General features: G+C 47.2%; 1 protein-coding gene across 3 annotated transcripts; it reads right to left on the bottom strand.

Moving 5' to 3' along the window:
* Window positions 1–252: 252 nt before the first annotated feature.
* On the bottom strand, window positions 253–25,307 carry LOC140125916 (uncharacterized). Of its 3 annotated transcripts, none has more exons than XM_072144823.1 (7): window positions 25,125–25,307; window positions 22,848–22,889; window positions 16,744–16,785; window positions 15,396–15,479; window positions 5,141–5,227; window positions 3,562–3,630; window positions 253–3,382 (listed from the first exon to the last, which is right to left on the bottom strand). In XM_072144823.1, the coding sequence occupies exons 1-7, from the start codon at window positions 25,290–25,292 to the stop codon at window positions 1,436–1,438; spliced, it is 2,439 nt and encodes an 812-aa protein (XP_072000924.1). In that variant the 5' UTR covers window positions 25,293–25,307; the 3' UTR covers window positions 253–1,435. The 3 variants fall into 3 exon arrangements, with proteins under 3 accessions (XP_072000924.1, XP_072000925.1, XP_072000926.1); XM_072144824.1 differs by having other exon boundaries at window positions 5,141–5,224; XM_072144825.1 differs by lacking the exons at window positions 15,396–15,479; window positions 16,744–16,785; window positions 22,848–22,889; window positions 25,125–25,307 and adding an exon at window positions 10,165–10,253.
* Window positions 25,308–25,671: the final 364 nt, after the last annotated feature.

The raw sequence follows: 25,671 nt of genomic DNA, 5'->3' as shown, positions 1-25,671 counted from the left end.
CCAGTGGGAGGGGCATTCTGTCAAGCAGCTAATAGTCAGCCATCACTTGCCAGCCCACTGTATTTTATACGTATACGGCGCAGATCCATTGACATACGCATGAAAATCATCACATATATACAGATTCATTCGGCACGGAAATACAGGACTGGAGAAATCATTGTAAATTCATGTGAAAGGGGCCCAATAGTTATAACCTTTTCAGTTTACATACAAATTATCATCTGAAATTACTGAAGAAGAAAACACATCTTATATGTTAAGAATGACCTTGTTTTATTAGAAATGTACATAAAACACAAAACTTTACAGCAGCCGAGCGATGACACCAGGAGACCCCTCCAGCACTAGTCAGGTGAGAGCCCCCGGTGTATTTATAACAACTCATTAACATTGCCTTCTTAATAAAAGTCTAATATAAGCATCATACCGGGTCAATCACCTCTACCCGGTATGTGTAAGCCTTAGTTACTCGCAGGTTACACGCAAGAGAAGCTGAGATTTATAATTCACTATATATATGGTGCAGAGCCAGGAATAACCAGATATTGGGGTTTATTTACTAAGGGTCCCGCGGATCGCACTTTCGTCGGCTTTTCGAAATTTTCGGGATTTGCGCCGCTGGGACCGGTATTTAGAAGGAGATTGTGTCACGCGCGTTCGGATTTTTCCGCACCGGCTTTCATGCGACAGAAATCGGGGGGGGGGGGGCGTGCCGACGGACAATCCGGCGGATTCGGACTGAACGCAGGATTTAACTTTAAAATTGTGTCGCAAAACAATGCACCGGGAAGAAGAAGGTGAACTCTGGCGGACCTTAGCGGGGAAGTGACACATGCAAGTAATCGGGCGCACAATCTTTGTGAATCGTGGCAGAATGCATGAACGTCGGACAACGCACAGCGGGGATCATGACAGGACCGGGGAGGTACCGGTAAATGTGCCCCATTAGATGTACAATTGTGATTTTATTTATGCTTTGATTTTATTTTAATGATGAAATTAATTTTTATTTTTAGTATTGCAATACATTGAAATTCATGGCGGATTTGTCTTCGTGTCTCAGCTTTAATCCAAGTATAATCATAGACTATAGTATTTATGATATAAAGGAACAAACTCAGACGTGTCCAATTCAAAGGATTGAGTGTATGTCACATTGATGGATTCAAATGTATTGCATTTGCTCTCCATTCATAAAAGCAGAGCTCACACTTTTTTGTGAATGAGGCCACAGTCTGATATCCAGTATGTCTGCAGGGAAGGAAGGATAACGGGATATATAAAGGGACACTCTGGTGAAACATTGGCTGTATGCCCGGTGCGAGAGGATGGTGCTGGGATATGAAGAACACATTTTCTAACTGGAGTGCATAGAAAGTTACAATTAAATAGCACAAAAGTGCAATAATAATAACTTCCCTCGGAGCTTCAGTTACTTGGGACAATTATTAGGAAAGATTGCTTTGAAATCATTCAATGCTTTTCTAATAGTCTCATCATGTCTGGTTCCGTAAAGTATAATATCATTTATGTTCCTCCCATACTCTAACATGCTCTTCTTCTTTCGTCCATTGTTAATTACATACCCCCCTATGTGCATCGCTACGAGCATTCCTTTGTCATTGAAAACTGGAGAGCCAGAAGCTCCATGGTACATACAGGTGTCATAGGTTACATGGTCTCTGTCAGTCATTTCCATATAACTGGACCTAGTAAATAAATGGAGGTGAGCCGGATTAGACAATATAGCGTTCGCGATGGCTGCCTCTCGATATTTATATTCAATCACAGAACACATTGCATCAACTTTCTTACATTCACCCCCTGGATGGCCGATGATGCTCACAGCGCCTCTACTCGGCGGGTGGGCTACATATGGAAACAAACCTAATGGACTCTTCTCAATGGAGCCATAGCAATAGATAACCTTTAAAAATGTAAAGTCATGAACTTCAGAAGATAATAACGTTTCTACTTGTGCAGAATTTTGTCTGTCACTAAAGGGTTCTATATCATAGTTAAAAAAGATGTCAAAACGATCTGTATTAAAGGAGTCTTTAAGGCCCTTTATAACGTGATGACAGGTGAGGGCCACATGTTTAGTTAGGAGGAAAATCGTGCCCCCCCATGTATATTTGTGGTCATACTGAGATTTACAGCCGATGATGGCCACGTTCTGCTTGTGCCTATTGAGAGTATTATGAAGTTTAGCTGTGACCGGGATCTTGCGTAAAACATTTTCTATGTAATCCCTTAGGTTCATATTTAGGACGTGTGACCTCACTCTATCTGGAAGATTATTGAATTCATTAGAGAATTTGCTGCTTGTCGGGTGGGAGTGGGGTAGGGCACGTTTTACGTAATACACTCGTCTTTTTTCAGATCGAGTCTGTGAATGATTTGGGATATTTAATCTCTCGTCATTGACCGCTTCTGTTTCTTGTACATTAGAGCGTTTATTAGTAGGTTTATGACTTTTGTTTTGAAAAATAACATAAAAGTTTTCTTGCTTTAGTTGTGACAGAGATAAGTCACTACTACGGTCCGGTTCCCCAGAATGTTGAAGAAAAAATTTCCCTGTGATGTTAAATCTTTTATCATTTGTAAAAGCTTCTTGTATTGATTGCTCTACACTACCGTAGACGGCCAGGGGTCTATCATGGTAGCAATGCTTCTCATGTAACTTAGACTTTAGGTTTGATCTTTTATCTAATTTAAAAAACATCCCATCAGAATATACAGGGTATTTATAGGACTCTGGTGACTTACCCTTTCTGAGGGTCACTGTGAGCTTTACATCCCCCGCCAGGGCACCACATGGTACAGAAGAGTAAAGCTCAGCACTAAGGTTTTCAGAGTAAATAGAAAGGTAAAGAGGGGCTTTCCCGGTTTGTAACTCAAGCTCAGGTGTGACATGAAATCTTGTATCTCTCTGCAGAGCTTCTTTTATAGATTCATCTTTATGGCCAAAGACCAGCAGAGGTTTATTTTCCGAATATTGCTTATCACGTATCACCGCCCGGAATGTTCCTTGTCTGTTCTTCTTTAGAGCATTCACTGTAAAACATTGCAGGTCAGACGTGGAATACTCTGAAGGTTCTGGTGGCTTAATGTTCTTGACAGTGATATCAAGTGTCCCTAGGTTCTTCAGAGCTTCACATGGCACCCAAGGATTAATCACGGCACAAGATTCTTTCACAGAGACATAGAGAAACTTTGTTTCATCAATAATTTCCCCATCATTTCGTTTCAGGACATCAAAAATAGTTTCATTTGGATCCGCCGGAACTTCTTTTTTCTTGCCCTGGAATTCATAAGTCAGACTAATGGTCTTGGATTCAAACGAAGTCTCAAATCTTTTAGATTTCAACGCCATTTGCTGAAAGGAGATAAAGACACTTATTTGCTCATATGGTTTTGCATGAAATCTAAGAGATTACGAAATGCAAGTTACACTTCAATTGATTTCATCTATGCACCTTATTTATTTATCTTGTGCATATACATAAAAATCTAATTGTTCTACAAATATTCCAATTGCTGTTTCTTTGGACTTACCTGGTGATAATTGAATTGACCTGAGGCGTCAGGGATGTTTCTCCTTCTCCTTATAGATGAGTTGTCCAACTGGAAGCAAGATAATGAATGGTTAAGGCCTTTTATTTATCACGGGTCATGGGGAAAAACATTTGTTTAATTCTTAAAGGTTGGACTTGATGGACTTTTTCCAGCCTTATATACTATGATACTTCCAGGACTGACATAGATTTTGTAGTCAAGAAATAGATGGAATATGTTGACTACATTACCGAGACAGACAATCAAAACTAGAATTGTTTAGTATTATGGCATGGACAAATTAGATATGTAAGGAGCTCATCAAGTATTGTGGATTCTGATCGGTCTGAAGAAAACCATTTCTAAAGAGTCTGGACTCTGGGGTGTTATGATAAATCCCCCCCCCCCTCCCCATCTCGTACAAGTGGAGGAAATTCAGGATGGGATTGGTCAACTGGATCATACTAACGGCAAGGTGTATACATGATTGTACATGTATATAAGAAGTTTCCAAGACTCATTTGTGTCACTTCTGCAATATATCTGATGCGACACAAATTTCTGCCCTGAACGGGGCGTCCGGTGCTCAGTCGGACCGTGCGCCACATTTATACTGCAAAGTCTGACAGCAGTGTGTCTCACGCCCCATGATAAAAATGCACCAAAAAAAGTGGGTGAATGTGTTCCCTACTAACTGGCACTAACAAAGTAAAGATGGACATAAATAAAGTAAGTGAAAGTTGCACAACATAAACCAGTTTTACCATGTATCACTACAAGGTCAAAACAGAGATGGCAACAAAGTACAAAATCACAGAAAAGGAAGGGTAGTCTCAAAAGGACACCAGGAATGCAGAAAACAGAGTTACTCTCACAAGGTATGTTACTGGCCAAGATAAACTATAACCAGCTCTGAACTGAAAGTGAACAGAATACTTATGGGTAACCAGAGCCACTTCTCCAGGAACAATTGGAGCAGAGCTCTGCCAGTCACAACAGTTATCCGTTGCTGAACCAGATCAGACTAATGGAGGAGATGGGTGTGGGGCAATCAACTCCTAAACAGCCAGAAAACTAGGTCCGTGTTCACACAAATGAAATAAAATGCAGAGACAAATTAAATGTCTTCTCTACACCACAGGCCGAGGATGACTCGGGCGCAGATATTACAAACACAGTCCTGGCCTAAATCCAATAAAAATGTGGAAGTACCTGAAAAGAGAAGGTGATCGGAGGAGTCCCACCAACATAGCAGTGATAAAGCAGTTGTACAGAGAAAATTTCCTTTAATCCAATGTGCAGGATGAATTTTGCAATTTCTACATCGGCACAAGGTGATCACACAGGAGACTGAAAGCAGGGGTTCACCTACTCACAGATATGTTTCCCTCAATAAGTCTTATATTCTTGACCCTTACTTAAACTGCTTCCCGTTATCTACTTTTAGGACTTTATGAACAACTGAGGTGTTGTGTTGTGTAAAATGTATCAGTAATAAAGGGAATTCTAAAGGATTCACAGAATTTCAAGCACCTCTGTACATGGTGCTCACAGTGAGGTCCTTAATATTATTTCTTACCTCTTCATTCACTCGTCTCTTCTTCAGACCCTCCTGCTCAGATCTATCGGGGAGGCTCCTCTTACTCACTGATGATAGTTGTGTCTGCTGAAAGAAACATAAGAGAGCATTGAGCACATATATTACCCATGTGGTCACATATAGTTCCACTATACAAGTACTGACAGTGCTGTGCTGTACGGAGGTGCAATCTTCTTGTAGCGCAGGCAATGGCTTCAGTGCTGTATCCTCCTGCAAGTGATGGCGGGTATCCAAGGACGCATCGCAGGAAGATCACACAAGCGAAACAGTTCCGTTTAACCCCTTAAGGACGCAGCCATTTTACAGCTTAAGGCTCAGCCCGATTTTTTGGATTCTGACCTGCGTCGCTTTATATGGTTATAACTTTTGAACACTGTTACTTATCAAAACGATTCTGAGATTGTTTTTTACCCACATGTTGTACTTCATTTTAGTGGTAAATTTTGGCAGATAAGTTTTGCGTTTATTTACAAAAAAAAGAAAATATGGTAAATTTTTTGAAAAATTTGCCATTTTCGAAATTCTAAATCATTGCGTTTTCAGGCAGATAGATTTACCACCTAAATAAGTTGCAGAATAACATTTCCCATTTGTCTACTTTACATTTTCATAATTTCTGAAATGTTTGGATAATTTATTTTGATGTCACGCGGCTTACAAATAGAATATCGCTTTTCCGGATTTTCAGAATTGACTTTTTTGGGGATATATACAGTTTTGAATGAAATTTTACATATTTAGCATCAAAACCCCCTATATAATCTACCCATTTTCAAATCTGCACCCCTCAAGCTATCAGAAACAGCTTTTACGAAGATTGTTAACCCCTTGAGATCTTCATAGTAATTGAATCAAAATGGAGGTGAAATTTAGAATGGTCATACTGTTCCCTTATACGTTCATTTAGCACTAAAATTTACACATTTCCAAAAGATAAAAATACAAAACCCACCATAAAATTTGTTCTGCAATTTCTCCTGAGTACAAAGACCCCCCACATGTGGCCGTTACTTGTTTTATGGGCGCACAGCAAGGCGCAGAAGGGAAGGAGGGCGCTGCAGCTGGCAGGATTTTAGTTTCCTCATTGGCCCCTTTTGAAGGCTATAAAATTTTCGCTTTTTCGTTATTGGGGCCATGTGACGGCATTTTTTTTGCGGGATGAGATGCTTTTTCCATTGTTACCATTTTGGGGTTGGTATCACCTATTGTTGAAAATTTAGGAACTTTTTTTGAGGGCAGGAGTAGAAAAGCATCAATTCTGTACTGGGTTTTTGACTTTTTTTTTTTTTGGTGTTCACCGTATAGACTAATAATCATGTTATCTTCATTCTATCGGTCGATACGATTACGGGGATACCAGACATGAATATATTTTCTTACGTTTTACTAAATTTGTCAAACAAAACCCTAATGTGGGGAAAAATCTATAATTTTTGTATTGCCATCTTCCAAGTGGCATAACTTTGTTACGTTTTTGGCTACGGAGCTGGTTGATGGCTTGTTTTTTGCGGGACATGTTGTACTTTGCACCAGTATCATGTCTGAGTACATATGGTTTTTTGGTCGCATTTTATAGCATTTTTTGTGGGATTGAAAAGGTAAAAATCATAATTTTTGGAGGGTTTATAACAGTTTTTTTTTACGGCGTTTATCGTGGGGGTTCAATAATGATTTACTTTTATTCTACGGGTTGTTACGGATGCGGTGATACTATATATGTGGGGTTTGTGTTATGATTTAGACTTTTTTTTTGAGTTATATGTCTCTTTATATGTTTTGGGGGTTTGGGGCATTTTTAGTGATTTATGACTTTATTTTTTTATTGAATAACTTTTTTTTTTACTTTTTCACTTTTATACCATGGGATATGAACAAGCAATCATCTGATTGCTTCTTCATGATAATATTCTGCAATACTCATGTATTGCAGAGTATTATCAGTGTCAGCCTATGCACTTGCATAGGCTGGCACTTTGCCAGTAAGATGACGTCACAGACGCCATCTTACTGGCAATTCTTGCTAGTAACTCTGGGGTCCAGATCGGACCCCAGAGTTACTATAGCAACGATCGGCGCCCCCCGAAAACGGTTCGGGGGGGCCGATCGTGGGGGAAAGACCCCCCAGATACTTGTTAGATGCCGCGGTCGCGCTGACCGCGGCATCTAAAGGGTTAGGCACCCGCGATCGGAGACAACTCCGATCACGGGTGTTACACTGGGGTGCCGGCTATTAGTTACAGCCGGCACCCCGTGTTTCCCGATGCCGGTTCGGCTCTGATCCAGAGCCGAGCCGGCATAAGCGCCGTGGCGGATATATCCGCCACTGAGCGCTAAGTCACTGCGCTCCGTGGCGGATATATCCGCCGCGGAGCGTGAAGGGGTTAATAACAACATTTTGTTTCCTGTTGCTGTGTATTTACATTATGTTGTATCACTCATATACAACACCCCCCAAACAGGTGCTTGCTAGCACCTGATTTTGGACTTTTCTTGCTAACCCCCTCCCCGCATCGCGTCTCCTGCCTATAGCAGCCCGGCAGCGGAGACGCGATATAGTGACGTCATGGCGCCTCTCTCTTCACACACAGAAGAGGATTAGTGAAGAGAGGTGAGTATAAGTGGTTTTTTAGCTATACAGTGTATGTATAGGTTTTGGGGGCATTACTGTGGGGTGGGAGCTACCCATGAGTTGGGGAAAGGCTATAAATGAATTAAGTACTATTACTGAGTGTGAGGGGGCAATTCCTGAATCTGGGGGCTATTAGTGATTGTCAGGGCTGGAACTAAATATGGGGGCTAATATAAATTGTAGAGGCTATTACTGAATGTGTATGTGGCTATTAGTGAGTGGATGGTTATTACTGTGTGTGGGGACTATTAGTAAATTTAGGGGGCTATTAGTAAGTGTGGGGGGGTATTACAAAATATCGGGACTAATAGTGAGGGGCTATTTATGTGTGGGGCTAATAGCGAGTGTTGAAGGGCTATTAGTAATGGGGCTATCACTGAATGGGTGGAGGGCTAAAAGTTAGTGTGGATGGCTGGTACTGAGTGTGGGCGCTTATTCCAAAATGTGGGGGCTATTAGTGAGGGGGCAATTACTGAATGTAATGTATTACGTAGTGTGAGGGCCACAAGAGTTGGGGTGTGATGTAAAATATCGTTCTCTACACTGTGTGGGGACATAATTGGGGCTTACTTGTAAATTGAGTAAAAAGATGTATATTACAAAGGGCTTTTTCACACTATTCCTTTATAAGTCTGTGATTACGGCCGTGACAAGTGCATGACACGGACTGACGGCACTGCTATATATCGTGGAAACAAGAAATCCATGCATCACGTCACGGCCATGTTAAGTGCCAGACACGGGCAGGCGTCACGGCCTCGATCAGTGTGAGGCACGGGACACCCGTCACAGCCTTCATCAGTGTGAGGCACGGGACACTCATCACAGCCTTCATCAGTACGAGGCACGGGACACTCATCACAGCCGTGATCAGTGCGAGGCACGGGACACCCGTCACAGCCTTCATCAGTGTGAGGCACGGGACACCCGTCACAGCCTTCATCAGTGTGAGGCACGGGACACTCATCACAGCCGTGATCAGTGCGAGGCACGGGACACCCGTCACAGCCTTCATCAGTGTGAGGCACGGGACACTCATCACAGCCTTCATCAGTGCGAAGCACGGGACACCCGTCACGGCCTCAATCAGTGCAAGGCACGGGACACCCGTCACAGCCTTCATCAGTGTGAGGCACGGGACACCCGTCACAGCCTTCATCAGTGCGAGGCACAGGACACCCGTCACAGCCTTCATCAGTGCAAGGCACGGGACACTCATCACAGCCGTGATCAGTGCGAGGCATGGGACACCCGTCACAGCCGTGATCAGTGCGAGGCACGGGACACCCGTCACAGCCTTCATCAGTGTGAGGCACGGGACACTCATCACAGCCTTCATCAGTGCGAAGCACGGGACACTCATCACAGCCGTGATCAGTGCGAGGCACGGGACACCCGTCACGGCCTCAATCAGTGCAAGGCACGGGACACCCGTCACAGCCTTCATCAGTGTGAGGCACGGGACACCCGTCACAGCCTTCATCAGTGCGAGGCACAGGACACCCGTCACAGCCTTCATCAGTGCAAGGCACGGGACACTCATCACAGCCGTGATCAGTGCGAGGCACGGGACACCCGTCACAGCCGTGATCAGTGCGAGGCACGGGACACCCGTCACAGCCTTCATCAGTGTGAGGCACGGGACACTCATCACAGCCTTCATCAGTGCGAAGCACGGGACACTCATCACAGCCGTGATCAGTGCGAGGCACGGGACACCCGTCACGGCCTCAATCAGTGCAAGGCACGGGACACCCGTCACAGCCTTCATCAGTGTGAGGCACGGGACACCCGTCACAGCCTTCATCAGTGCGAGGCACGGGACACCCGTCACAGCCTTCATCAGTGCGAGGCACAGGACACCCGTCACAGCCTTCATCAGTGCAAGGCACGGGACACTCATCACAGCCGTGATCAGTGCGAGGCACGGGACAACCGTCACAGCCGTGATCAGTGCGAGGCACGGGACACCCGTCACAGCCGTGATCAGTGCGAGGCACGGGACACCCGTCACAGCCGTGATCAGTGCGAGGCACGGGACACCCATCACGGCCTCAATCAGTGCAAGGCACGGGACACCCGTCACATCCTTCATCAGTGCGAGGCACGGGACACCGTCACGGCCGTGATCACGGAGTAATGTGAAACAGCCATTACAAGTGTGAGGACCATAATTGGTACATAGTAAACCAATTTACTATTATTGTTATAAAGTGAGGGCATATGCAATGGGGCCCATGCCCAGATCTATTGTGACCCTAGCAACGCCCCTGCCTGTGATATCATATGGCAGTGGCTGAATGGAGGGTAGAGCGCTGCAGCTGCTGCCATTGTTAGTAAGAGAAGACTGTACTGTAAAAGATTGCGGGCTTACCAACACACGTGTCCTTGGATACTCGCGATCCCTCATGGCAGTGGCTTGCAGAAGGAGACCGCGCTGAAGCCGCTGCCTGTGCTACAAGAAGGAACAGCTTGCAATACCTGCAATCTCCCCCGGGTGCCACATGCAGCGTGTTCTGCCTGCGATGGATGAAAGTTAAAGGAAACCTACCAGTTAGAATGGCAGGGGTAAGCAGCTCAGGGTGAGCTGGTGCCGGTACTTACTTTCGTTAGTGTGATTAACCGCTGTATCGCGGTTTTAACACTTTTTAAACTTTAGAGCAGAAGAGGCTTCGGTGCTGCGTGCGCACCATTGTGCGCGCGCCTACATAGGAAGTGCCGGAGACGTTGCACGCGGACGGTTGCGCGCAGCGCCAAAGCCTCTTCTGCTCTAAAGTTTAAAAAGTTTTAAAACCGCGATACAGAGGTTAATAACACTAACGAAAGTAAGTACCGGCACCAGCTCACCCTGAGCTCACCCTGAGCTGGTGCTCGGTACTTACTGATTACCCCTGCCATTCTAACTGGTAGGTTTCCTTTAAGCTGCCCAAGGAAGATTACATGTGCAGAGGATTCCTGCAGACTTTGTGCCGGTGAGATCCCTGTTCGTAACTATGGGTCATTCGTAACTTGGAAGACGTAATGACCTGTAGTCATACTTTAACCTCTACACCACCATTACCTCAAACAGGAGCGATTCTCAGACTTGGAAACTCTAGAATCCTACTTATTTGTTAATTGTTAACATGCGCAGCAGAAGACCTATGGATCTTGGATGATTATGGTTATGGTGAAGCCGTGGCTTATATCAGTGAAGGTTACGCAAGGTAAATTAGTTATTGCTTTTCAAAGACACTTCCTGAACACAAGTAAGTTAGAGTTGTCCACGCAACCTCCGGTATGGCACAACACTCGCTCACATGAATAGCTATCAGTATGGTATTTTCTGTCATCAGTTCCCATTAGATATACATCTGTAATAGGATTATATTAGGCCAGAAGCCAGCCCAGGTAGCCCATATATAACTGAGACTTAGACGTGGGGATTCATTGATAAAGATAAAAGAACAATGCAGGTTATGTACATTTGACATAGTGGGATAGGATAATGAGCACTTGAAGATTCTTCTTGCCTTTTGTGACCTTGTTATGAATTTACTGACCATATTCCCCTTTTGGTTTCTGGAAGGAAATGTATGAATGCTCACGGTGCCACTGAGCCTGCTGAGGTGTGAGCTGGCTTGCTCCCCCTATTGAGTTAATCAGAATCTGTCACCAGGAATGGCATTTCTGGCTGGTGACAGGTTTTAATAGCCTATTCTATTGTCACAGGTGCTCCTGCAACCTCATCGCGGGCGCACCTGTGCCCCTCTCCGTGGCTCCCACTCTCCCCGACATCACTCACCTCTCCATGCTCCTGCACCCTTCCCGCCTTCCCACCGCTAACGCTCATAAATTTAAAGGGCCAGCGCATCACCGGTAATTGGTTAAAAGCTGGATCCCCCTTCATGCTCTGTGCCATCGAGAGAGCTTTGTCTAATGCCTTGTGCCTATCATTGGATTCCCCGTTGTGACCCTGGACCTGTTCCTGTTTACACTCCTCCGCTGTCAGTCTCTGACCCTGAACCTTTGCCAGCACGGTGTCGGCTTGTGACATCGACCGCTGTGGTCTAGGGGGTTTACTACCCCAGAAGCCTGACAGTAACCCCACAAGTCGGACAGTAAGATCCGGCCATGGAACCCTGCCATGGTTCCGCTACCTAAAGTGGCTGATCTTACCACCGTTGTGGTCCAGCAGTCCCAGCAGATGCTATACAAGGTTAACAGCTAGGACAAGTCACTGCCATGCTGCAACAGTTGATTGCCACTCAGCAACAGCATCAGATCCTCAGGGCCTCTCCTGCCACACCGGTTTGTCTGCCTGCCGCTGAACCTAGGCTGAGACTCTCTATGCCTACTAAGTATGATGGGGACCCTAAGCTGTTCAGGGGCTTAATTACTCAGTGCTCCTTACACATTGAACTTATGCTGTCTCAATTTGTCACTGAACAGTCCAAGGTGGCATTTTTTATCAGCCTCCTCTCCGGAAAGGCCATGGCCTGGGCTACCCCTCTCTGGGACAGAGACGACCCGGTCACGGCTACCCTCACAGCATTCCTGGCTGAATTCCGGTTCGTCTTTGGACCTTGAGTCCCACCAGTCCCACGTACGGCAAGTTCTTGGTCGCCTCCGGGCCAATCGCTTTTACGGCAAGCTCGAGAAATGTCAATTTACCAGCGAGCCTTCCTTTCCTTGGCTATATTATCTCCGAAAGAGGCCTCCAGATGGATCCTGCCAAGCTGTCTGCAGTTCTACAATAGCCGCGACTACGTGCCATATAGAGGTTCCTGGGTTTTGCAAACTGTTACCGGCGGTTTATTCCGCACTTTTCCACTCTTGTATCTACCATCGTGGCGCCCACTAAGAAGGGCGCCTCTGGTCTTCGGCAGCTGAAGATGCCTTCTCAAGGTTGGAATCCGCCTTTGCCTCAGCCCCAGTTCGCACTAGGCCCAATACCGAGAAGCCCTTTCTTCTGGAAGTTGATGCTTCCCCTGTAGATGCAGGGACTTTTTCCTCTGTAGAGAGGAATTATTCCATAGGAGAGAGAGAACTCCTGGCCATCAAACTTGCCCTGGAAGAGTGGTGTTATCTTCTTGAGGGAGCTTACCATCCAGTCTGCGTATATACAGATCATAAGAATCTCCTGTGTATCCAGACAGCTCAATGTCTCAACCTTAGGCAAGCCCGTTGGTCACTTTTCTTTTCACGTTTCAGCCTTCTGATCCACTTCCGAACTGCTGAGAAGAATATCAAGGCTGATGCTCTTTCCCGTGCCTGATTTAATTGGAGAGAAGCCAGTCCATCGGCATACTATTTCTCCTGAACAACTGGTTGTTGCTGCTCTAGTGGATCTGCGGCAGCTTCCCCCTGGCAAGTTGTATGTCCGACTGCACTGCGAAAGAGATTATTGACTTGGGGACATTGTGGACCTCATCTCCCGTTTCTACTGGTGGCCTGACCTAGTCAAAGATGTTTGGGATTTTGTAGGTTCCTGCACTTCTTGTACCCATAATAAGCCATCTCGCCTTAAACCGGCTGGTATGCTGCAGTTGCCGATACCCAGTCGCACGTGGCAATGGACTTTATCACGGACCTTCCGCTTCCTCTGGCAATACCGTCATCTGGGTGGTTTTCCAAGATGTCCCATTTTGTTCCCCTTCCAGGTCTCCTGTCTGCTACACGCCTTGCCAGTTTGTTCTTTCATCACATCTTCCGGCTTCATGGACTTCGTTTCTGATCGAGGGGTTCAGTTTGTGTCTAAGTTTTGGCGATCCTTGTGTAACCAGCTGCAAGTGAATCTGGACTTTTCTTCCGCTTATCACCCTAAGTCAAATGGTCAAGTGGAAAGGGTGAACCAAACTGTGGGCTTGTGTCTCCGCCATGACTGGTCCAATCTGTTGCTTTGGGCAGAATTCTCCTGTAACTCTCTGGACTCTGAGTCTGCTGGGGCAGCTCCTTTCTTTGTTGTCTACATATTAATTCCACGCCCACCTCTTCCTCTGTTCGTTTTCTCTTGGTGCCGGACCTCAAATCAATCTGGAAACAGATATGTCAGTCTCTACTTCGGCCTCTGCCCGCACCAAGTTCCAGGCTGATAAAAAACGTAGGTCTTCTCCAGTCTTCTCTCCGGGTGACAGGGTGTAACTATCATCCAGATACATTTGGCTGAAAATCCCTAGCTACAAGCCACATTTTCTGAGTCCTTTCGAGGTGGTGAAGCTTATAAATCCTGTGGCATATAAACTCCGTCTTCCTCCCACTATGCGCATCCCAAACTCCTTCCATGTTCCCCTCCTGAAACCTGTCATCTTGAACCGCTTCTCTCAGCAACCTCCTGCTCCAGAGGCTGACGCCACTGAAGTCTACGAGGTTAAAGAGGTTCTGGACATGAAGACTGTGAGAGGAAAGCAGTGTTTCCTTGTTGACTGGAAGGGGTTCGGGCCTGAGGAGAGATCCTGGGAGCTTGAGGAAAATTCTGTACCGTAGCCTCCTGCAAAGGTTTCTCCAGACCAAGAAGAGAGGGAGGCCAAAGAGGGGGGGTACTGTCATGGCTGGTCCTGCGACTCAAATCCCGGGTCACGGCCGTCCCCGTTCCCCCCTCCGCGGCTCCCGCTTACCCGACATCACTCACCATCCCCGCTCCCTAGCGAGCGCCGGCGCTCCTACGTTTAAAGGGCCAGCGCACCACTGATTGGCGCTGGCCACTTCCGGGAATTGGTTAAAAGCCCCCGCTGTATCTTCGTGCTCTATGAGAAAGTTTTGTCTAGTGCCTTGTGCCTTTGATTGGATTCCCCCTTGTGACCCCGGACCTGTTCCTGTTTACGTTTCTCTGCTGCCAACTCTGATCTCCTGCTCCGTCTCTGACCCTGAACCTATGCCGCCTGTCTTGACCTCCAGCCTGTCCCCGACCACAAACTTGCTTTCTGACTCTGCACCTTGCCTTGGCAGCCACCGCGGACAAGTCGCACCTGTGGAACGACCTGGTGGTGCTATGCCGCAGCAAGTCCAACCCGCTTTGCTGCGATCTCTGGTGAAAACCGGGTACCACTTAGATTCCAGTCCCAGGTGTCAGCTTGTGTCATCGTTCGCGGTGGTCCAGGGGGTTCACTACCCCAGAAACCTGACAGTTACAGCAGAAGCCTGAGAGCTATGCTGGTTTCAAAAATGCCTTTTGAATCATTGCCATTCTGAATCAGTAATTAGTATAAGTTTATTTTTCAGTCTCCCTGCCAGCAGCATGTGGTGAGTCCCTGGGGAGCAGCAGCTACAGACTGTGTGTGCCTGTGCCAGTCACCTCTCCTCCACAATGATTCACAACGGAATAGAGAAAGAATGCATGAAGAGACAGGTAATGTGAAATAAAGTTTTATAAAATACTGAAATGATTCATAATGATGAAAATGGCATATAGAAAATCAGCATAAGAGAGGCTATTATATAAGCTAAAAGTTATATTCCTAGTGACATCTTCTCTTTCATTATCCTATCCATCCTATCCAACTTGTGTTCAGAGTAAAGCTGGGGGGTGTGAGACATAGTTCTGTGCCCTTACCTTACATGTGCCCTCCCCTTGCTATATACTCCTAGATTTTCATCACACCCACCTACAATAGAGAACACACTTACCGGTGTTGGATTTAATGCTCTCCCTGATGTCTGCGTTGTCTGGTTTTGCCTCAGTGAGTCATGGAGGTAACCTGAGTCCTGCTCCTGTATAAGGCAAAGAAGAGAATCATAGGTCTCATGTATGTACATTATTTTGCTAAAGTGAGTACACACCTGAGCTCGCCTGTCACACATTAGGGGTCATTTATCTTACTCCCCCTTCTCTGAGCTCTTTTTGCACCTTTTGTGAGTCTATCTTTGCACCTATTTTGCCTTATGTTGTTTTGGCTCTTTGTAAGAGCCAAATTTTTTTTTTGAGGCTTATTAGGCGCAAATTTTTGCTCAACTCATACCATTGCTTCTCCTATAAATGTGAAATAAGGTGCAAACATCTGGAAGCAGGTCAAATACAAAGACAAATTAGGATCAAATGAGGAAACTGTTACATGGCGAACTTCGGCGCTGCTGGAAAAAGACACACAAAAACTGCACAAATACCCAAATGCGCCCAAAAAGTCACTAAAATACAACCAAAAAGCATGCATCAGACTAAGAGAAATCTGCCCCACATGCTGCCTAACGTAAACGCAATGGAAATGCAAGGTTACCACAGCATGTGATCACGGTTGGAGCCTTTGAATTGCATTTAAAAGCAATGGGGGGGGGGGGGCATTTATCAAACTTTTTTCTTTTTTTACTTTCTTTTTTTGCAACTTTTTAGTGACTTTTGTCGCCTTTTCATACAATTCGTTGTGTTGGTTTTTTAAGCGGAGCCTGATTTGACATAAGTTTACAGATAGGGACGTTTGAAAGGTCTAAAGTTTTGGTGCAATCGTGGCTATTTTTTGCACACATAGGGGCACATTTACTAAGGGTCCGCAGCCGCGAATCCGTCGGGTTTTTCCCAAATATTTCCACTTTGCGCTGTATTTCACGGGATTGTGGCGCACGCGATCGATTTTTGGCGCACGACTTTCACGCGTCAGAAATCGGGGGCGTGGCCACCGGACAACCCGAAGGATTCGGAAAAACCGCGGAATTTAAAAAGCCATTTGTGTCGCAAGATCAAGCACTCACATACACCAGAAAAAAGCAGGTGAACTCCGGCGACACCTGGTGAATATCGGCGCACGGACCTTAGTGAATCCAGGCAGAACCCGAATCAGCGTTGGAGAACCCGCCGCTGGATCGCGACTGGACCTGGTAAGTAAATGTGCCCCATAACTTCCCTTCTAGAACAGGCAAAGGGAAGGGGTTGCTTAAACATTTGAGACTCTTGTGCAACTTTTTATGATTGCTGCCAGCTATGGGGAGCTCTGTTTTGTATGTATGAATATTATTTAGAATAATGTTTTACAGAGTATCTCACCTGTTTGATGTTGTGGTGCTTTGCCATCATGAACTGGAACTCCTGCAGAAATAATCACATAATACAATGGGTTACAACAAGGAACTTTATAACGGGGTCATGAGGTGGTGTTACAGTGTAGGAATAGTGACCCAAGTTGTAAGGGTGGTTCTGCTCCCAAGGTTGGTGGATGCATGTAGGTTGGCACAACGTTTGGGTCGGGCTGATAAACTGTTGGATAGATTTTTATTAAAAGGATTGTCAACTCTTGTATTAAAATATTAATTCTGTTTCAAAAAATTGCTCCAGGACATCTCATTCTAGGAATACACATTGCTCCCCCTCTACTGCTATGTCCGTGCAAATGAGAATTGTGACCATTTGAAGGGGCGCATTGGTGCTCCTGCAACCCATATTTCAGGTCCCGGGCTCACCGGTGCCCCTTTGAGAACGCTAGCGCTTGCGCTTCCTACCAGCCCCCGCTCCTGATCCCGGTCTTCAGGCCATTGGCACGCGTCGGACAGTAAGATCCGGCCATGGAACCCCGCCATGGTTTCGCTACCTAAAGTGGCTGATCTTACCACCGTTGTGGTCCAGCAGTCCCAGCAGATGCTATGCAAGGTTAACAGCTAGGACAAGTCACTGCCATGCTGCAACAGTTGATTGCCACTCAGCAACAGCATCAGATCCTCAGGGCCTCTCCTGCCACACCGGTTTGTCTGCCTGCCGCTGAACCTAGGCTGAGAATCTCTATGCCTACTAAGTATGATGGGGACCCTAAGCTGTGCAGGGGCTTTATTACTCAGTGCTCCTTACACATTGAACTTATGCTGTCTCAATTTGTCACTGAACAGTCCAAGGTGGCATTTTTTATCAGCCTCCTCTCCGGAAAGGCCATGGCCTGGGCTACCCCTCTCTGGGACAGAGACGACCCAGTCGTCCCTCACAGCTACCCTCACAGCATTCCTGGCTGAATTCCGGTTCGTTTTTGAGGAACCTGCATGAGCATTTTCAGCTATGACTGCGCTGCTGAACCTGCGCCAGGGGGACTCATCTGTGGGAGACTATGCAGTTCAGTTCCGTACCCTGTCCTCTGAACTCACCTGGAATGATGCAGCCCTGACTGCAACCTTTAAAAAGGGACTTTTGTTTCAAGTCAAAGACACAGTGGCTGCACGTGACTTGCCGTCTACTCTGCGTGGTCTCATCGCTCTGGCCACTTGGATTGATGTTCAGTTTAAGGAGCGCACTGAGGAGTTACGTCTTGGGCATCTGCAAGTCCGGGTTCGACATTTGCCTCGCTTGGCACCTGCCTTCCAAAGTCCACTCCAGCTTCCAGCCATGCCGTCTGCAGAGGAACCAGTGCAGGGGGACAGAAACCGATTCTCTTGTCCTGTTCGTCCCCAACGTCCGGTAAACGCCAGCACCTAGGGTTCTTGGGAGAAGCGTCCCTCGATGAGAGCAAAGCTTCTCCACGCCTGAATATTCCCGTGCTCCTCAGTTTCGGCACCTGTAGCCAGATTCAGGTCGCTGCTTTTTGGACTCCGGTTCTGTGGGAACTTTGTGGATGCTGCTCTGCTCTCCCAGCATCACATCCCTGTGGTCCTCCTTGAGAAGCCTCTGGTCATCTCTTCAGTCAGCTGTCAAATCCTACTGATCATACTGATCCTATCTCCCTGCAAGTTGGAGCTCTTCATAAAGAGAGACTGTCCTTTTACGTCCTGCCACGTTCCACCTCGTTTCTCCTGCTGGGCCTTCCATGGCTGCAGCTTCATGCACCTGTTCTTACCTTGAAGACGGGGAGATTCTTCATTGGGGACCAGAGTGTCAGTCTCGCTGCGTGGTGGTGCCTCTACCAGTACCTGTCTTGGTCTCTTCCGTAGCTTTCAAGCCTCTGGAGGGCCTACCAACATGTTACCAGGACTTTGCTGATGTATTCTCCAAGAAACAAGCAGAGACTTTGCAACCACACCATCCATACGAATGCCCTGTGGATCTGTTGCTGGGTGCTTCTACTCCCCAGGGTCGGGTGTATCGTCTCTCAGATCCCGAGACTGCAGCAATGCCGGAATATATCCAAGAGAATCTGCAGAGTGGGTTTATACGCAAGTCCTCTTCTCCGGCTGGTGCATGGTTCTTCTTCGTGAACAAGAAGGATGGGTCACTCCGTCCCTGCATTGCTTATCGCGGTCTTAATAAGGTCACGGTTAAGAACCACTATCGGTTGCTGTTGATCACCGAGCTCTTTAACCGCCTGTGCGGCTCCAAGGTCTTCTCCAAGCTGGACCTTTTGTGAGGCCTACAACCTCATCCGGATCTGCAAGGGTGACGCGTGGAAGACTGCCTTTAACACTAGTGACATTTGAGTACTTGGTGATGCCGTTCGGCCTGTTTAATGCGCCAGCCGTATTTCAAGAATTTGTCAACGACATCTTCAGGGATCTGCTGTATACTTGTGTCGTAGTCTTGACGACATTCTGGTGTTCTCTCTGGACCTTGAGTCCCACCAGTCCCCCGGTACGGCAAGTTCTTGGTCGCCTCCGGGCCAATCGCCTCTACGGCAAGCTCAAGAAATGTCAATTTACCAGCGAGCCTTCCTTTCCTTGGCTATATTATCTCCGAAAGAGGCCTCCAGATGGATCCTGCCAAGCTGTCTGCAGTTCTACAATAGCCGCGTCTGGAAGGTCTAAGTGCCATACAGAGGTTCCTGGGTTTTGCAAACTGTTACCGGCAGTTGATCTTGCACTTTTCCACTCTTGTATCTACCATCGTGGCGCTCACTAAGAAGGGCGCCTCTGGTCTTCGGCAGCTGAAGAAGCCTTCTCAAGGTTGAAATCCGCCTTTGCCTCAGCCCCAGTTCTCACTAGGCCTGATACCGAGAAGCCCTTTCATCTGGAAGTTGATGTGTCCCCTGTAGGTGCAGGGACTTTTTCCTTTGTAGAGAGGAATTATTCCATAGGAGAGAGAGAACTTCTGGCCATCAAACTTGCCCTGGAAGAGTGGCGTAATCTTCTTGAGGGAGCTCACCATCCAGTCTGCATATATACAGATCATAAGAATCTCCTGTGTATCCAGACAGCTCATTGTTTTAACCTTAGGCAAGCCCGTTGGTCACTTTTTTTTTTCACGTTTCAGCCTTCTGATCCACTTCCGAACTGCTGAGAAGAATATCAAGGCTGATGCTCTTTCCCGTGCCTGATTTAATTGGAGAGAAGCCAGTCCATCAGCATACTATTTCTCCTGAACAACTGGTTGTTGCTGCTCTAGTGGATCTACGGCAGCTTCCCCCTGGCAAGTTGTATGTCCGACTGCACTGCGAAAGAGATTATTGACTTGGGGACCTTGTTCGCGTCCGGCTGGGCACCCTGGGGTGCAGCACTTTGTGGCCCTCATCTCCCGTTTCTACTGGTGGCCTGACCTAGTCAAAAATGTTTGGGATTTTGTAGGTTCCTGCACTTCTTGTACCCGTAATAAGCCATCTCGCCTTAAACCGGCTGGTATGCTGCAGTTGCCGATACCCAGTCGCTCGTGGCAATGGACTTCATCACGGACCCTCCGCCTTCCTCTGGCAATACCATCATCGGGGTGGTTTTCCAAGATGTCCCATTTTGTTCCCCTTCCAGGTCTCCTGTCTGCTACACGCCTTCCCAGTTTGTTCTTTCATCACATCTTCCGGCTTCATGGACTTTCTCAATACATCGTTTCTGATCGAGGGGTTCAGTTTGTGTCTAAGTTTTGGCGATCCTTGTGTAACCAGCTGCAAATGAATCTGGACTTTTCTTCCGCTTATCACCCTAAGTCAAATGGTCAAGTGGAAAGGGTGAACCAAACTGTGGGCTTGTGTCTCCGCCATTTCGTCTCTGCCCATCAGGAAGACTGGTCCAATCTGTTGCTTTGGGCAGAATTCTCCTGTAACTCCCTGGACTCTGAGTCTGCTGGGGCAGCTCCTTTCTTTGTTGTCTACAGACGAATTCCATGCCCACCTCTTCCTCTGTTCGTTTTCTCTTGGTGCCGGACCTCAAATCAATCTGGAAACAGATATGTCAGTCTCTACTTCGGCCTCTGCCCGCACCAAGTTCCAGGCTGATAAAAAACGTAGGTCTTCTCCAGTCTTCTCTCCGGGTGACAGGGTGTAACTATCATCCAGATACATTCGGCTGAAAATCCCTAGCTACAAGCTTGGACCACATTTTCTGGGTCCTTTCGAGGTGGTGAAGCTTATAAATCCTGTGGCATATAAACTCCATCTTCCTCCCACTATGCGCATCCCGAACTCCTTCCATGTCTCCCTCCGAAAACCTGTCATCTTGAACCGCTTCTCTCAGCAACCTCCTGCTCCAGAGGCTGACGCCACTGACATCTACGAGGTTAAAGAGGTTCTGGACATGAAGACTGTGAGAGGAAAGCAGTTTTTCCTTGTTGACTGGAAGGGGTTCGGGCCTGAGGAGAGATCCTGGGAGCTTGAGGAAAATTCTGTACCGTAGCCTCCTGCAAAGGTTTCTCCAGACCAAGAAGAGAGGGAGGCCAAAGAGGGGGGGTACTGTCATGGCTGCTCCTGCGACCCAAATCCCGGGTCACGGGCGTCCCTGTTCCCCCTTCCGCGGCTCCCGCTTACCTGACATCACTCACCATCCCCGCTCTCTAGCGCGCCGGCGCTCCTACGTTTAAATGGCCAGCGCACCTCTGATTGGCGTTGGCCACTTCCCGGAATTGGTTAAAAGCCCCCGCTGGATCTTCGTGCTCTATGAGAAAGTTTTGTCTAGTGCCTTGTGCCTGTGATTGGATTCCCCCTTGTGACCCCGGACCTGTTCCTGTTTACGTTTCTCTGCTGCCAACTCTGATCTCCTGCTCCGTCTCTGACCCTGAACCTATGCCACCTGTCCCCGACCACAAACTTGCTTTCTGACTCTGCACCTTGCCTTGGCAGCCACCACGGACAAGTCGCACCTGTGGAATGACCTGGTGGTGCTATGCCGCAGCAAGTCCAACCCGCTTTGCGGCGATCTCTGGTGAAAACCGGGTACCACTTAGATTCCAGTCCCAGGTGTCAGCTTGTGTCATCGTTCGCGGTGGTCCAGGGGGTTCACTACCCCAGAAACCTGACAGTTAACCCAGAAGCCTGACAGCTATGCTGGTTTCAAAAATGCCTTTTAAATCATTGCCATTCTGAATCAGTAATTAGTATAAGTTTATTTTTCAGTAGTTAATATAAGTTTATTTCACATTATCTGTCTCCCTGCCAGCAGCATGTGGTGAGTCCCTGGGGAGCAGCAGCTACAGACATTATTTTGCTAAAGTGAGTACACACCTGAGCTCGCCTGTCACACATTAGGGGTCATTTATCTTACTCCCCCTTCTCTGAGCTCTATTTTGCACCTTTTGTGAGTCTATCTTTGCACCTATTTTGCCTTATGTTGTTTTGGCTCTTTGTAAGAGCCAAATTTTTTTTTTGAGGCTTATTAGGCGCAAATTTTTGCTCAACTCATACCATTGCTTCTCCTATAAATGTGAAATAAGGTGCAAACATCTGGAAGCAGGTCAAATACAAAGACAAATTAGGCACAAATGAGAAAACTGTTACATGGCGAACTTCGGCGCTGCTGGAAAAAGACACATAAAAACTGCACAAATACCCAAATGCGCCCAAAAAGTCACTAAAATACGACCAAAAAGCATGCATCAGACTAAGAGAAATCTGCCCCACATGCTGCCCCACGTAAACGCAATGGAAATGCAAGGTTATCACAGCATGTGATCACGGTTGGAGCCTTTGAATTGCATTTAAAAGCAATGGGGGGGGGGGGGGGGCATTTATCAAACTTTTTTCTTATTTTACTTTTTAGTGACTTTTGTTGCCTTTTCATACAATTCGTTGTGTTTGGTTTTTTAAGCGGAGCCTGATTTGACATAAGTTTACAGATAGGGACGTTTGAAAGGTCTAAAGTTTTGGTGCAATCGTGGCTATTTTTTGCACACATAACTTCCCTTCTAGAACAGGCAAAGGGAAGGGGTTGCTTAAACATTTGAGACTCTTGTGCAACTTTTTATGATTGCTGCCAGCTATGGGGAGCTCTGTTTTGTATGTATGAATATTATTTAGAATAATGTTTTACAGAGTATCTCACCTGTTTGATGTTGTGGTGCTTTGCCATCATGAACTGGAACTCCTGCAGAAATAATCACATAATACAATGGGTTACAACGAGGAACTTTATAACGGGGTCATGAGGTGGTGTTACAGTGTAGGAATAGTGACCCAAGTTGTAAGGGTGGTTCTGCTCCCAAGGTTGGTGGATGCATGTAGGTTGGCACAACGTTTGGGTCGGGCTGATAAACTGCTGAAAGGATTTTTTATTAAAAGGATTGTCAACTCTTGTATTAAAATATTCATTCTGTTTCAAAAAATTGCTCCAGGACATCTCATTCTAGGAATACACATTGCTCCCCCTCTACTGCTATGTCCGTGCAAATGAGAATTGTGACCATTTGAAGGGGCGCATTGGTGCTCCTGCAACCCATATTTGGGTCGCGGGCTCCCTGGTGCCCCTCTGAGAATGCTAGCGCAGCATTACCAGCCCCCGCTCCTGATCCCAGTCTTTGGGTCATGAGCACGCGTCCCTGTCTCCTAGGGCGTGCGCGCCGGCTTCAGAAAATTTAAAGGGCCAGCGCACTGTTAATTGGCGGCGGCCATTTCTCAGAATTCTATATAAATCTGCCTCTCCCTGCACACCCTGCCAGATCTCTGTGCCTCGTGCCTTAGAGAAAGCTTTGTCTGATGCCCTGCTCTGTTATTATGATTTCCCATTGTGACCCCGGTTCCGTTCCTGACTATGCCCCTCTGCCGCCTGACTTGACCTATTGCTACGTCCCCAACTCTGATCCCGTGCTGCCCGTCCTGACCTCCTGCCTGTCCCCAACTACAATTTTACTCAACGCCTTTGTACCTCGCCTTGGCTGCCACCGCGGACAAAGTTGCACCTGTGGAACGACCTGGTGGTACCACTCCGCAGCAAGTCCCACCTGCTTTGCTGCCGGCTCTGGTGAAAATTGGGTACCACTTAGACTCCGGTCCCAGGTGTCGGCTAATGTCATTGTCCGAGGTGGCTCAGAGGATCCACTACCTCCTGAGCCTGACATGGTGTATATGATGCAGTCGTGTTTCCCCTGTCCAAGCCATATTCACTATGGCGGACAGCTGTTAATAAGTAGTAGAGCAACATCATCTTTATAAGTGCATTCCCCTGCAAAGAGACAGTCTAGCAGTATGTCAGTGGCAGAATCCTAAGTGTTTGTCCTGTAAGTGTTTCCCACTCTCCCCTGATCTCTATCACACACACTTACCTTCCTCCTATCTCTGCTGTCACACACACTTACCTTCCTCTGATCTCTGCTGTCACACACACTTACCTTCCTCTGATCTCTGCTGTCACACACACTTACCTCCATCCTATCTCTGCTATCACACACACTTACCTTCCTCCTATCTCTGCTGTCACACACACTTACCTCCCTCCTATCTCTGCTGTCACACACACTTACCTTCCTACAATCTCTGCTGTCACACACACTTATCTCCCTCCTATCTCTGCTGTCACACACACTTACCTTCCTACAATCTCTGCTACCAAACACACTTACCTCCCTCCTATCTCTGCTGTCACACACACTTACCTTCCTCCTATCTCTGCTATCACTCACACTTACCTCCTTCCTATCTCTGCTGTCACACAAACTTACCTCCCTCCTATCTCTGCTGTCACACACACTTACCTCCCTCCTATCTCTGCTGTCACACACACTTACCTCCCTCCTATCTCTGCTATCACACACACTTACCTCCCTCCTATCTCTGCTGTCACTCACACTTACCTCCCTCCTATCTCTGCTGTCACACACATTTACCTCCCTCCTATCTCTGCTGTCACACACACTTACCTCCCTCCTATCTCTGCTGTCACACACACTTACCTCCCTCCTATCTCTGCTGTCACACACACTTACCTTCCTCCTATCTCTGCTGTCACTCACACTTACCTTCCTCCAATCTCTGCTGTCACACACACTTACCTTCCTCCAATCTCTGCTGTCACACACACTTACCTTCCTACAATCTCTGCTGTCACACACACTTACCTCCCTCCTATCTCTGCTGTCACACACACTTACCTCACTCCTATCTCTGCTGTCACACACACTTACCTCCCTCCTATCTCTGCTGTGCATACCCATTCTTATGTGTAATCTCTGGTGTCATGGCTGATGTGATGGACCCCAATAAGTCCTAGGGGGGGCGGTTGTGGTCCCAGGCACCCACAGCAGAGATGTGATCAGCACCTGCTGAGCCTCGCGCCTCTATGTGTGTGTAATGTCCTGTCACATCTATAGTGAAGTTTTCCCCTTACCTGTCCGCGCTCCACAGGTGTTGGACACAAGTCTTTGAGTGGTTGCGGCGCCTTGTGCTCCTTTTTATCGGACACGAGAACAATAAAACTGAAAGCGCGGGAAGTTCTGATAAGAGGAAAGAGGCGTGTCGCTCGCTGAGAGTGAAGTTTTATACTAGAGGATGTCATCTATCCAGGAAGTAAGCGACGTGTGCGAGTAATAGAGGAAATCACAAATGACTAATTCCGAAACTTAGAAATCAACCTGATGCAACATCCCCCACCGGGGCCTAGCCTTTTCTCGGGGCCTGGAGACAGCCGGGGCCCGCAGTACCTGAGTGGCTGGCGGTTACGGCCTAGGCACGCTAGTGTCACGGTGCTTGGTATGGGGACCGGAGGGCTGTCCTACAGCCTGGCAGGTCTCCAGCAGGGTGGTGTTTTCAAGAAATGATGAGAGGCTGCTATAGCGGATCTCCCTGGGGCAACCCTTTGGGGTCTAGAGTATGAGTCTCTGTGTGATGGATAGGGTGCCCGTGATGGTGACAGCCGTGGTAGCAGGGACCAGACG

This window comes from Engystomops pustulosus, chromosome 4 (genome assembly GCF_040894005.1).
Source record: "Engystomops pustulosus chromosome 4, aEngPut4.maternal, whole genome shotgun sequence".
Taxonomy (NCBI): domain Eukaryota; kingdom Metazoa; phylum Chordata; class Amphibia; order Anura; family Leptodactylidae; genus Engystomops; species Engystomops pustulosus.
The sequence above is the reverse complement of the archived record's forward strand: the minus strand, read 5'-3'. Positions and strand labels throughout refer to the sequence as shown.

Excerpts from the sequence above, each read along its gene's own strand:
- LOC140125916 (XM_072144823.1), bottom strand. The coding sequence starts at position 25,292 with ATGACATCCTCTAGTATAAAACTTCACTCTCAGCGAGCGACACGCCTC. Across the intron at positions 5,228-15,395 it reads GAGCATTAAATCCAACACCG|CAGACACAACTATCATCAGT; the intron begins GTAAGTGTGTTC and ends TGTTTCTTTCAG. Across the intron at positions 3,631-5,140 it reads AGAGACGAGTGAATGAAGAG|TTGGACAACTCATCTATAAG; the intron begins GTAAGAAATAAT and ends TCTTGCTTCCAG.